Here is a 13,318-nt window from a genome sequence, read left to right as displayed (position 1 = left end):
ATGACTAGGGAACTAAACCAGCTGCACTCAGCCAGTCTTCAACTCTATTTGCAAATTGGATTCATTTGGGCGATTCCTCCACAAATGAAAATCCAAAAAAGCTGTGTTGGCCACCACCACCTCCGCCTCTTCCACCTCCTCCTCCAGTTGGAACTCTGTCCCCCAGGTTGTAGATTGTTAGTTAATTTTGGGTTTATTCTAACGTCTGTTAAGTCAGATCCCTAAAAAAATAAAAATAAAAAATTTGCTTTACTTCTCCATTGCATTTTCCACCTGTACCGCCACGTATAGCTGAAAAAAAAATGTTTCATTGGACCGCTGTATCTATACGAGCAGTGTTTAAAAAAAAAAATATATTATATATTATACTGTGTCCAACTCGCGGACGTCACCTGGTCTCCAGTCATTTTCACGACAAAAGGGGGATTATGGAACTTAACTCTTCCCCTCATCTACAACTATGGCTTCACTTATGAGCTCTGGAGCCTTCTAGACGTTTTCAGCCTTATTCGGACTCCTCCCAATCCTCCGCATTTGTCGTGTCTTACCCGGTGGGCCGTACTTCATTTTGAACCATCTTCTGGAACACTACTCCCATTCTGGGCCAAACCCTGGCTTCAGCACATTCCCTCTTCGGACCTCCAACAGGCATAGCACCTTTTTGTGTTCTTAGTCGCAGTCCACTCCCACAATGGGCCAGACTTCTCCACCTCAGACTAAAAGTTACTGCCATGTTAGGATACATGCTGTTGGCTGCCATCTTCGTTTGTTCAATTTCAGATACTGTCATATCTGCATCACCATCCATCATTTTTGAATTTGTATGCTGTACCATTTCAGGTTGTTTATTTTAAAGACTCCTCTTCAAATTGTGCCACGGGCATTCTTCAACCCGCTTTCTCCATGAAAGGAACCAGTATCCTACTTACTACGCACAATTGTAACAGGTCCCAGGGTGTTAGTCATGGGTGAATGTAGTACAATAGACTTCCCGGCCTGTTACAGAAATAGTAAGACCTTTGGGTCCCTGTGGGTGTGCAGTTTTTCGGCGAGGTCGATTTTCATACTCACTTCTGATTCACCTACCGCGGCACCATTTCTTTAGGTCTTGAGAATGAGACAGCCACACCAGCTTGTACTTGCAAAGTCCTCTTTAATTATCAACATTTAGATCAGGGGATTCAAACACACTGCTTAATGAGGCCCGCAGGCGCTGGGGCCCCCGTAATGATTGCGTCCTGGTAACGAGGGCCGCCGAAGTCAGTGATTCTTTTCAGTTGAATGTTCTACAAGTTAGGGACCAGCATGGGCCATTACTACAAGATGGGGACCAAGATGGGGGACATTACCACGAGATGGGGAAACTAATACAAGATGGGGACATTACTATAAGAAGTTGGCCGAATTACTACACTACCGTTCAAAAGTTTGGGGTCACCCAGACAATTTTGTGTTTTCCATGAAAACTCATACTTTTATTTATCAAATGAGTTGCAAAATGAATAGAAAAATATAGTCCAGACATTGACAAGGTTAGAAATAATGATTTTTATTAGAAAGAATAATTTTCTCCTTCAAACTTTGCTTACGTCAATGAATGCTCCCTGTGCAGCAATTCCAGCATTGCAGACCTTTGGCATTCTAGCTGTTAATTTGCTGAGGTAATCTTGAGAAATTTCCCCCCATGCTTCTTGAAGCCCCTCCCACAAGTTGGATTGGCTTGATGGGCACTTTTTACGTACCATACGGTCAAGCTGCTCCCACAACAGCTCAATGGGGTTGAGATCTGGTGACTGCGCTGGCCACTCCATTACAGATAGAATACCAGCTGCCTGCTTCTTCCCTAAATAGTTCATGCATAATTTGGAGGTGTGATTTGGGTCATTGTCCTGTTGTAGGATGAAATTGTCTCCAATCAAGCTCTGTCCACAGGGTATGGCATGGCGTTGCAAAATGGAGTGATAGCCTTCCTTATTCAAAATCCCATTTACCTTGTACAAATCTCCCACTTTACCAGCACCAAAGCAACCGCAGACCATCACATTACCTCCACCATGCTTGACAGATTGCGTCAGGCACTCTTCCAGCATTTTTTCAGTTGTTCTGCGTCTCACAAATGTTCTTCTGTGTGATCCAAACACCTCAAACTTTGATTCGTCTGTCCATAAAACTTTTTTCCAATCTTCCTCTGTCCAATGTCTGTGTTCTTTTGCCCATAGTAATCTTTTCCTTTTTTAAGCCAGTCTCAGATATAGCTTTTTTTTTGCCACTTTGCCCTGAAGGCCAGCATCCCGGAGTCGCTTTTTCACTGTAGACGTTGACACTGGCATTTTGCTTGGACTATTTAATGAAGCTGCCAGTTGAGGAGCTTTGAGGCGTCGATTTCTCAAACTAGAGACTCTAATGTACTTGTCTTGTTGTTCAGTTGTGCAGCGGGGCCTCCCACTTCTTTTTCTACTCTGGTTAGAGCCTGTTTGTGCTCTCCTCTGAAGGGAGTAGTACACACCGTTGTAGGAAATCTTCAGTTTCTTGGCAATTTCTCGAATGGAATAGCCTTTATTTCTAAGAACAAGAATAGACTGTCGAGTTTCACATGAAAGTTCTCTTTTACTGGCTATTTTGAGAGTTTCATAGAACAAACAAATGCAATGCTCCAGATTCTCAACTAGCTCAAAGGAAGGTCAATTTTATAGCTTCTCAAATCAGCTAAACCATTTTCAGCTGGGCTAACATACTTGTGCAAGGGTTTTCTAAGCATCCATTAGCCTTCTTACACAGTTAGAAAACACAATGTACCATTAAAACACTGGAGTGGTGGTTGTTGGAAATGGGCCTCTATACACCTATGTAGATATTGCAATAAAAACAAGACGTTTGCAGCTAGAATAGTCATTTACCACATTAACAATGTATAGAGTGTATTTCTGATTCATTTAATGTTAGCTTCATTGAAAAAAAATGTGCTTTTCTTTCAAAAATAATGAAATTTCTAAATGACCCCAAACTTTTGAACGGTAGTGTATATGGTGCAAATTTTAGAAGAAAATAAAAATCACTGTATGTGGCCAATTAGGGGAAATAAAAATTGTAAAAACTGTAAAACTGTACCATAGCCCATAAAATGAATGCCATGTAAAAGAATAAAATAAAAAAGCCAAAAATGTTCAAAAAATGATCCAAAAGTTGTATAGAAAAAACAATATGTTATCATTAAAAATTTCATATCATACTGAAAAGAATGCAGCCCTTTAAATTCACATTTTTTCTATATGTGGCCCATATACTTAGCTGAGTTTGAGGCCCCTGCTTTAGATCATCAGATCGCCTGTGTGTAGCAGAAATGCTCACTTGCTATGAGCGCCGACTGCTGGTGTAAGCGCTCAGCGCAGGAAAAGTGTGAGCCGAGCCTTACTGCAATCTTTGGGAGACAGAATGAACAAGTCAACAGCAGGTGAAGAACTGGTTTTATTTACGTAGTTTCTTGTGCAGTATAAGTGATTAGGCAATTTTATTCTTCGGGTTGGTGTGATTACAGCGATACCAGATTTATATCAGGTTTTTAGGTTTGGCTGCCATCACACACTAAAAGACACTTTTTGTTGCAAAAACTAGTTTTTGCATCACCATCTTTTGAGAGCTATAATTTTTCCATATTTCAGCCAACAGACTCATGAAAGGGCTTCTTATTTGCGGGAAGAGTTGACGTTTTTAATGGTACCATTTTCGGGCACATGACATTTTTTGATCGCTTTCTATTTTGATTTTTGGGAGGCAGAGAGAACAAAAACCAGCAAGTCAGGAATTGTTTTTTTTTTTTTCTTTATGCCGTTCCACGTGTGGTAAAATTGATAAGGCAGCTTTATTCTTCGGGTCAGTACAATTACAGCGATACCACATTTATATTTTTTATGTATTGGCGCATTTACACAATAAAAACTATTTTTACATTGCTTTATTCTAAGAGCTATAACTTTTTTATTTTTCCACTGATGGAGCTTTATGGCAGCTTGTTTTTTGCGAGACAAGATGATGTTTTCCAAGATACCCTATTTATTTACACTCGGCTTTTTTATCATGTTTTATTCAACTTTTTGTTCGGCAGTATGATGATAAAGCATAGTTTTTTGCATCATTTTTTTACGGTGTTAACTAAAGGGGTTAACTAGCGGGACAATTTTATAGGTCGTGTCGTTCCACATACAACGATACCAAATGTGTACTTTTTATACATACACACACAATTAAAAAAAAAAACGTATTCACTTTTTTCAGCCTGATCTCTTATAAAGCATATGTGACATGTTGCTTCCAGCAACTGTTGCAAATAACACAAGCGCATGAGATAGAAAGTGTTGTGCTTCAGAAGCAGCCAGCAACTAGAGGGGTTAACACAGTTCCAGACAGGGAGTGTTTTAGTAGAGCCCCAGGGGGATTGTGGGGAACTTGTTAATGCAGTCTGGCTGAAGCCGAAGAGAACAGTGGTGTGTTATCTGGATCTGACAGAAGGCAACTGAACAGGATTCAGATCAGGAGAGAAACTAAACAGGTCAGATAAACACCCTGAACTAACAGTGCAGAGTATTATTGGGCAGGAAGATAAGGACTGGAAGGAATTGTGTCACTCCCTCATCAAACCCTCCCCCCTCCATATCCAAGCAGGATAAAGAATGTTGTACTATTGGGCCCTTGTGAAGGAAAAGCCTGTGGTTGTGTATGCATAGAAGAGTGCTGCCAAGAGATCTAATCTATGCTGAATTATGCTACTGAAGAGACTGTAATACTGTGCCTTGTGAAGAAACTACTGTATTGTTACTGGAGCCGGTTGCTCAAGAAACCCAGACTGTACTGTAATGAAGATTGTTGCTGTAATATCCCTGAATTGGACAGGCCGTGCTTCAGATTAAATTGGACTGTTAAACTGCTGAAAAAGACTCTTGTCAGATGTGTCTGGTCAGCAATTGAATCTATCGTGTGCCTGAGAGAAGCTGCAGCCTATGGTCGCCCTGAGTAACGGTTCCCCCAGGATTCCAAAGAATTCATGAAACCCGTCTCGCTCTATCTGAATCTAGCGGTGTGCGCGTGCAGAAGCATTCCTTTGCCTTATAAACTGTCAGTTCTGCTGCGGGGGTGCTGATCCAAGGGCAGAGGGTGTTCTTCCCTCTGGCTGTTTGCTAAATACTGTGATCGATATTGATCACAGCATTTAGCGGGTTAAAGTGTCGGGAGTGGTGCCAGATGTCAGCTATGAGAGTCAGCCGACACCCGGTGGCGATTGTCCGCGCACAGGGGACTGTGCACAGGCAATCGCTATGTCGTATATATACACACTGCATTGGTGGGGGAAGTCCTTCCCGACCATGACATATATATTGCAAGTGTTGGGAAGGGGTTAACTGAACATTAAATTTTGTTCTTGCAGGATTGCAAACTGTTTTTAGCAGTTCAGAAGATAATTTTTCTGTTTAAGGGGTATTCCCATCTGAAAGAGCCTATCCCAATATGTAGTAGGTGTAATAATAATAATAATATTATTAACAACAACAACTGCAAATATCTCCAATTAGAAGAGTAATATAGTTCTTTTGATTAGTTATGTTGCTTACCCCATTTGCAGGGCATTGCAGTAGCTTAGGCATCTATGGTTACAACCACTCATATACTGACAGTTGTTAGTGGTAGCGATCAAGGATACCTAAGCTACTGCAATTCCCTGCACATGGGCTAAACGACATAGCTTATCCGAAGAACTATACTACATTTCTAATTGGAGGTATTTGGTAATATTATTTCACATACTGCATACTGGGATAGGATCTCAGAGATAAGAATAACCCTTTAGGTTCACACGATAAATTTTCAACGCTGTGTATTTATGATGGGCATATGATGGACCCAAGCAAGTCCAACATAAACAGCTTTATTCAGCAACTCACGGGTAAACAGAAAAGTCCTCCGGTTCGCAGCCGGGTTAATACGAGTCCATAAACAATGGTTGCCGGGGGCAATGGCTGCGCCGAGCCGCTCAGAGCCTGACAGGTGCAGAGCCTTCCCAGGCGAGGGTTCAGCCACACTCAATCCTGCTGAGCTTTCCTGCTATGCTCCTAGCAGGGTCCAACATAGAACAACACTAATCCTTAGGCTGCGTGCACACGATGCGTTTTTCATGTGTTTATGCTGCGGAATTTCCGCATCAAAAACGCATGGTAATCCGCACCCCATGGTCCCCAATGGCATTCCGCAATGTCAATGCACATGCTGTGGATTTTTCTGCAGCATTTCAGCAGCGCAAATAAATCCGCAGCATGTTCATTAATTTTGCGGAAGCGCAGCCATTGACTTGCATTGAGACGCATAGAATCCGTGTCTGTACATTTGTACAAGCGGATTTTATGCGCCTCTATGTGCGGATGGTACCCAGTTCTGGAGGAGAGAAGACTCTCATCCAGACCTGGGTACCATTGTACCTGTAAAAAAAAGAATAAAATAATAAATAAAGTTTATATTCAACTGTCCGGCGGCCCCTGCAACGCTTACCTTCCAGGACCTGAGATGACGTCGCGGTCATGTGACCGCAGGCTGTCTCGCGAGATGCCGGCAACCCGGAAGAAGCCAGGATGAGCGCGACAGCTCACGCGGCGGGGCATCGGAGGTAAGTATAGCTTTATTTTTTTATTTTTACGGTTCACACTGTATAAATCCATGCTGTTTGCATGGATTTATATAGTGTGACCTAGTTGTCAAGCACTTTCCAAGTGATGCTGTAGCGCCCCGAGGGTTCGGCCGCTACAGAGGTATTGCACCTCTGCCAGAGGATGGAGTATGGACCAGGACTCAGTTAGCTGCATGCATCACACGCACCCCATTTCCGGGGGACAGCTCAACGGTGCTCCCATTTATACAGTAATGCAGGCATGACAGACCATGTCCCTGGCTGGAGTGGGGAGGGGGGAGGAAAACCCAGTGATGTAGGAGCAGAAGGGGACGGTTTCTGAGCATAGATAGGAGCTCATTGGTTGCTGGTCACCTGAGCTCACACACTAGGGGAGGGTATATAAGGTGGGCACCATCTTAGTTCTGTGTGCAGAAAGAGGAGAAGTTCAGTCAGTGGAGTGAGAGAAGGAGTTCAGCCAGAGAGGGCTGACAGGGAGCTGTGGCTCAGTCTGGGCCCAGCTCCACGAGGCAGGCCTAGAGTGAAGGCCGGAGCCAGAAGAAAGGAACAGAAACAGAAAGGAACAGCAAAGAAAAGAGAAGTACCCAAAGTGTAGAAGGGCTCAGAAACAAGAAGGCAGAAGGGACCCTAAGAGCCCATGAGAATACCGGGTGAAGGGTCAGGCAGATTAAGGGTACCGGATCCCATGTTGATGGAGGAGAAACTACCCTCAGCCAAAGACCGGAGGTCGTGATCATTTATTGGTGAGACACCTCACCAAACCTGCTAGGAAGGCACCATATAGGACAGCGAGGAACGGGGCCCACGTTTACCCGCACAGATCCGCGGTAGCTAGACAAAAGTTTGTCACTGGTGGGGCAGGCCAGAGAAAGGACAGAAGGGGGTCCTGTGCCATATTCCTGAAACTGCCTGGGGGTTGACCAAGCCCCTCACCTGGTGGACACAGCACGGCTTGGGCGGTCATTGCTGACAGAAGTGACTGGGAATATACGAACTGTGAGTAAAAGATCCTGGACTGCAACACGTTGTCTTTGTGCTTTTTGCTTCGCCAGCACTAACGGTACTGGGACGCCCTGCACTATCACCCCCACCATCCACTACATTGCCCTGAGGCTACACTCTTCCCGTGGGGAGTTATACTAACTCAGCTGCACACACCATCAGCCTCAGGGGACTGCCTTGCAGCGGCGGTTCATTGTAGCCGCAATCCACGGGTGGCGTAGTCGGACATTACCTACAGCACATAGCGGACTACCACTGGTCTGACCACCCTGAGCCACGGAACCGGGTCGCCACCACTACCCCCCAGCGTCTCCCTACTGCCTGGCTCCGAGTGCCCCACGGCCCAGGGGGCGAGTCAATGCTATCGCTTGGAAAGTGCTTGTCAGTCCGCATGCGGAAACACATGTGTTAACGCATGTGGGTACGCATGTATTCTGCAGGAAAAACGCATGCACAATCTGCATGCGTTTTTTCTGCCAGGGAGATGCAGAAATTTTCTGCTTCATTTCTGCATTGTGGGCACATAGCCTTAGTGCAGGGATTTTAAAGGACCTGTGGCAAGAGCCACAGGAATACCCGGGTTGGAGGGAGGAGGCCTCCCCACTGCCTCCTGTGACCTCCTCCAAGAAATGAAGGCCCTGCCAGGTTTTACTTAATCTGCCTTAGCAAGGTAGTCTGACCAGGTCATTGGTCACCTTCATTCCTGCATTGCAGCCGCAGCTGTGTCTGTTACTGCAATGCACTCCAATAGCTTTAATAGGTCTCTGTACACATTCTGGGGGATATATAACGTCCCTCATATACGATCCCGGTCACTGCCTCACACTACGCATAAACTGTCATGCGTTGCATGTTTCATATCCACAAAGTGTCAATTTCTCTTACGAGTACGCTGATATTTGTGCACATATTTTCCCTATAGAATTGCACTGGATGCAGTAAAAAAAAAAAAAAAAAACACATACAAGTAATAGTGCGTTTCTGCTGTGGAAACGCAATAAAAACACAAGCAATCCACACATGAATATCAAAGTTTTGTCAAATACCAGGAAGTATAAAAAACAAAGCTACGTTATTTAAAGTATGCAATAGCAAAACACAGTGTTCTTTCTGCCAACACTCCAGTATTTGCTTCAGAAACATCTGCTGCAAACACAAGCCACTCACAGCATTGCTTTATGAAGTAAATGCAGCCTGAGCCTTCACAGGCATCACATGGTGAACAAAAGCTTTTCAGTTTCCATTTTCTTTCGCTTTGTCACTCATTGTAACATGTAATACTGCGATTTCCCAGCTCTTACTTTTCCTGCAGTCTCCATTCTGCCAACAGGCCCTCCTTGGTAGTAGCAGAATGGATCCCCCACGTCTCTTGTACACAGATCCTCTTCCTAATCCCACCCTCCGTCACGTGATGTACATCCCAGCGGCTGCTGCTCATGAATTATGCTGAGCTCAGGGCATTTGTACATAATTGCACAAGAAGTTGTGGCATCAGAGATCTTAATTGATAATTATCTGTACAAGTCTCAGCAATGTGGAAATTATCAAGATCAAAACTAGAACATATTTAGTGCTAATTCTGATAATTAGGCTTTATATTAGGGAGTCTGTCAGCCCAAGCTGTCAGTATAACTAAGTACATAGCCTCGTCAGAATATAGGCTCGATTCATTAACGAAGACAGTGCTGGAGTAAGGTGCACCTAATTCATTAAGGCCACAGTCACACTATCAGTATTCGATCAGTATTTTATCTCAGGAGTGGGAGCCAAAACCAGGTGAGAAACAATCAGAGAAAAGGTATAATAGAAACAAGTCACCAATTCTGCATTTATCCCCCACTCCTGGTTTTATCTCCCACTCCTGAGAAAAAATACTGACCGAATACTGACTAAATACTGATAGTGGGGCCGTGGCCTTAGAGATATATGCCACTTAATGAATAAGGGCCCAGACAGACAGTCGTGTTTCTCATGCGAGGATCGCATCGCACTGCACAGACTGGCCCGCACCTCTCCTGACTGGAAAGAGACAGCTTTTGTGCCATTTAGATGCACATCACTACCACTGACACATTTGAAGATTCTTAAATATTTTGGTACTATCACAGACACGGGTGCAGAGTACACATAGAGAGTGTCTTTTTAAAGCTGCGTGCACACACAAAACACTGTCCCTCACTACAGCTGCGTCCTGTCCCTATGCTAAGCAGGGCAGAAACAAAAAAAAAGAATCTTGAACTAAGAGGAACAGGTCCAAGTGGAGGAGGTGGTGGACATGGAGGAGGCAGGGCAGCACGGTGGCTCAGTGGCCAGCACTGCAGAGCCCCACAGCCCCACAGCCCCACAGCCCCACGTTCAAATCCAACCAAAGACAACATCCACAAGGAGTTTGTATACTCTCCCCATGCCCGAGCAGGCCTCCCCTGGGCACCCCAGCCTCCCCCCACATCCCATAGACACACCAATAGGAAATTTAGATTGTGAGCCCCCCATGATGACAGCACCAATAATGTCTGTAAAGCACTGTGGAATTAATGGCACATTGTAACTGAGTAAAATAAAGATTCAAGGGAGGAGTAATATAACATTGTTTTTTGGCTTTTTTGCTATTTTAGTCTATTTCTTTTCTTTTTTTCAGACTATTTTTTATTTATTATTTTTGTTATGGAACTGACTTAAAACAACCTGCGATTTACAAAACTAAACTAGCTATCTAGAACCAGGAGGCGTAGGTCCAAGTGGAGGCAGAGGTGGATGTGTCAGGATGGGTGGAAGAGGCAAGGGAGGAGTAATCCAACATTTTTTTTTTATTTTTTTTTTAAATATTTCTATTTATTTATTTTCTTTTTATTTATGTATTTATTTTTTTAAGATAACCTAGAATTTACAAAACTAAAACTAGCTATCTAGAACCAGGAGGCGTAGGTCCAAGTGGTGGAAAAGGCAAGGGAAGAGTAATCCAACCTTTTTTTTCTTTTTTCATGTTTTTATTTATTTATTTATTTATTTTATGTAACTCACTTCAAGCACCACACCAGCGTTTTGGTTTTTTTCAGCGCTGGAGTGGCGCTTTAAATGTAAGTACCCTGCCCCCGGTCATATACTCACCCTTCCTCGGTTTTCAGCACCGCTCTGGTCCCACGGCACCATCTTGTGACAGTAGCTTCTGACAGCTGGACTGAAAAGCTTCGCTCACAAGCTCTCAATACAAGTCTATGAAATTCAGAAAGGGGCTCTCATAGACTTGTATTGAAGACTGACCTCCGGCGTGCTCCATGAAACACTGGAGCGCGCCGGTAGGTCACAAACTACAGGAGTGGTGGGGAAACTGATGAAGGAAGTGGAAGGTGAGTATATGACAGGGAGCAGAAGACTTACATTTAAAGCACTACTCCAGTGGTGCCATAAAGAAAAAGACTAGAGTGTGCTTTAAAACAACCTAGAATTTACAAAACTAAAACTAGCTATCTAGAACCACGAGGCGTAGCTCCAAGTGGCGGTATGGGTGGAAGAGGCAAGGGAGAAGTAATCCAACACTGTTTCTTTTTTTCTTTAGGGAACTGACTTCAAAGTACGTAGAATGAACCCAAAATAAACTAACAAGCTATAAACAGGGGGCAAAGGTCCAACTGAAGGAGGAGGTGGACGTGGCGATGTAGGTGGAAGAGGAACTAGCCAACACAGTTTTTTTGTTTTTTTTATTTGGAGAGGAGGCACCTAAATGAAACCAGTGCAAATAAAGTTGAACATTGGCTGTGTGCAGCTGTTATAGTTGTCTAGTCATCCAAAGGTATGGCCAAGTCCAAGGGATCCATGCCTGGTTAATTTTAATGAATGTTATGTTCCCCCATTGATGTGGAAAGGCAGATACGCCTGTCTGTGATCACACCCCCTGCCATTCTAAACCCACATTTCGACATGACACTTGTTGCAGGGCAGCCCAGCATCTCCAAGGCATAAAGGGCAAGCTCAGGCCGTGTGTCCAATTTGGAGACCCAGAAGTTAAATGGGGCAGACCCATATTTTAGTAAGTGGAGACATGTGGACATGTACTTTTCCATCATGTTGTTGTAACGCTGGCTCCAGCTAATACGGACCCTATTACATGGTGGTGCTGTATGCTGTGGCATGCTCATAAAATTTTGCCACATTTCAGGCATGCTAAGCCTGCCTTCTGAGGTGATGGTGGTGCCCCAGCTGTGTTTGCTTCTTCCTCCTCCGCCTCTGCCTTGTTGTTCCACTGAACCCCCACTGTCTGGTGGGAAAGCCATTAGTACTTTTTCTAACAGCATGTGCTTGTATTCACGTATTTTGCGATCCCTCTCCAGTGACGGAAGTAATGATGGTGCGTTGCCCTTGAAGCAGTGATCCTGCAAAGTGACCACCCAGTAATCTGCACTGATAACAATACGGGCAACTCGGTGATCGTTAAGCAACCACTACAGCAGGGATCTCAAACACACGGGCCGCATGCGGCCCTTCAGGCTGCTTCATGCGGCCTGCAGGCACCATAGACCCCGATCGCGGCCCGGCCCAGGAGCTGCCGACAGCTGCGCTTTAGTTCAGTGTATTGCCATGCAGAGACTGGCTCTCTGCACAGCAATACCAATGCCTGCCGCCGGCCTATCAGAGTCTAGCAGCTGACATCTGCGTCCCAGCGCAGCGGCGTATGACGTCACTGTCATGCACAGATGATAGGTCGGCGGCTGGCTTTGGTATTACTGTGCAGAGAGCCGGTCTCTGCGTGGCAATACACTGAACTAAAGTGCAGCTGTCGGCGGCTCCTGGACCGGGCCGCGATAGTCAAGGGGGCTATGGTGCCTGCGGGCCACAGGTGCAGAAAGGACGCCGAGGGAACGGAGGACAGGTGAGAAGAATCTTTTTTTTTTTTTTCTTATATGTGTATGTGAAGAACGGCACAAGGGACATTCCTCCAATATGGGGACCAGGATGGGGACCTTCCTACAAGATGGGGATCAGGATGGGGACACTCCTCCAATATGGGGACCAGGATGGGGACATTCCTCCAATGTGGGGACCAGGATGGGGACCTTCCTACAATATGGGGACCAGGATGGGGACCTTCCTCCAATATGGGGACCTTCCTCCAATATGGGGACCAGGATGGGGACCTTCCCACAATATGGGGATCAGGATGGGGACATTCCTCCAATATGGGGACCAGGATGGGGACATTCCTCCAATATGGGGACCAGGATGGGGACATTCCTCCAATATGGGGACCAGGATGGGGACCTTGCTACAATATGGGGACCAGGATAGGAACCTTCCTACAATATGGAGACCAGGATGGGGACCTTCCTACAATATGGGGACCAGGATGGGGACATTCCTCTAATATGGGGACCAGGATGGGGACCTTCCTACAAGATGGGGACCAGGATGGGGACCTTACTACAATATGGGGACCAGGATGGGAACATTTCTACAATATGGGGACCAGGATGGGCATATTACTTCAAGAGGGGGACCAGGATGGGCACATTATTTCAAGAGGGGGACCAGGATGGGGACCTATCTACAATATGGGGCCCAGGATCGGAGACATTGTTATAATCTATGTTGTTACTATCGGCCATCTTGTTGTGGTTTGCTGGCTTCTAATCTTTTCCTCTAGTGCTGGGT

At 45.0% G+C, this 13,318-nt stretch overlaps 1 protein-coding gene across 3 annotated transcripts in view; it reads right to left on the bottom strand.

Annotated features, from left to right (window-relative positions):
* The window catches only part of LOC141153700 (alcohol dehydrogenase 1-like), a 54,794-nt gene extending 45,677 nt beyond the window's left edge, over positions 1-9,117 (bottom strand). For all 3 annotated transcript variants that reach the window (XR_012247342.1, XM_073638770.1, XM_073638759.1), the window contains exon 1: positions 8,974-9,117. Coding sequence is in view for 2 of the 3 variants with exons in the window: in XM_073638770.1 (XP_073494871.1) it covers positions 8,974-8,991 (18 nt within the window). In the remaining variant the exon portion in view is untranslated. The remainder of the gene's footprint in view (positions 1-8,973) is intronic.
* Positions 9,118-13,318: the final 4,201 nt, after the last annotated feature.

The sequence above is a fragment of the Phyllobates terribilis genome, unplaced genomic scaffold (assembly GCF_046119375.1).
Source record: "Phyllobates terribilis strain yellow unplaced genomic scaffold, ASM4611937v1 Scaffold_1__5_contigs__length_1240528914, whole genome shotgun sequence".
NCBI classification, from domain to species: Eukaryota; Metazoa; Chordata; class Amphibia; order Anura; family Dendrobatidae; genus Phyllobates; species Phyllobates terribilis.
The sequence above is the reverse complement of the archived record's forward strand: the minus strand, read 5'-3'. Positions and strand labels throughout refer to the sequence as shown.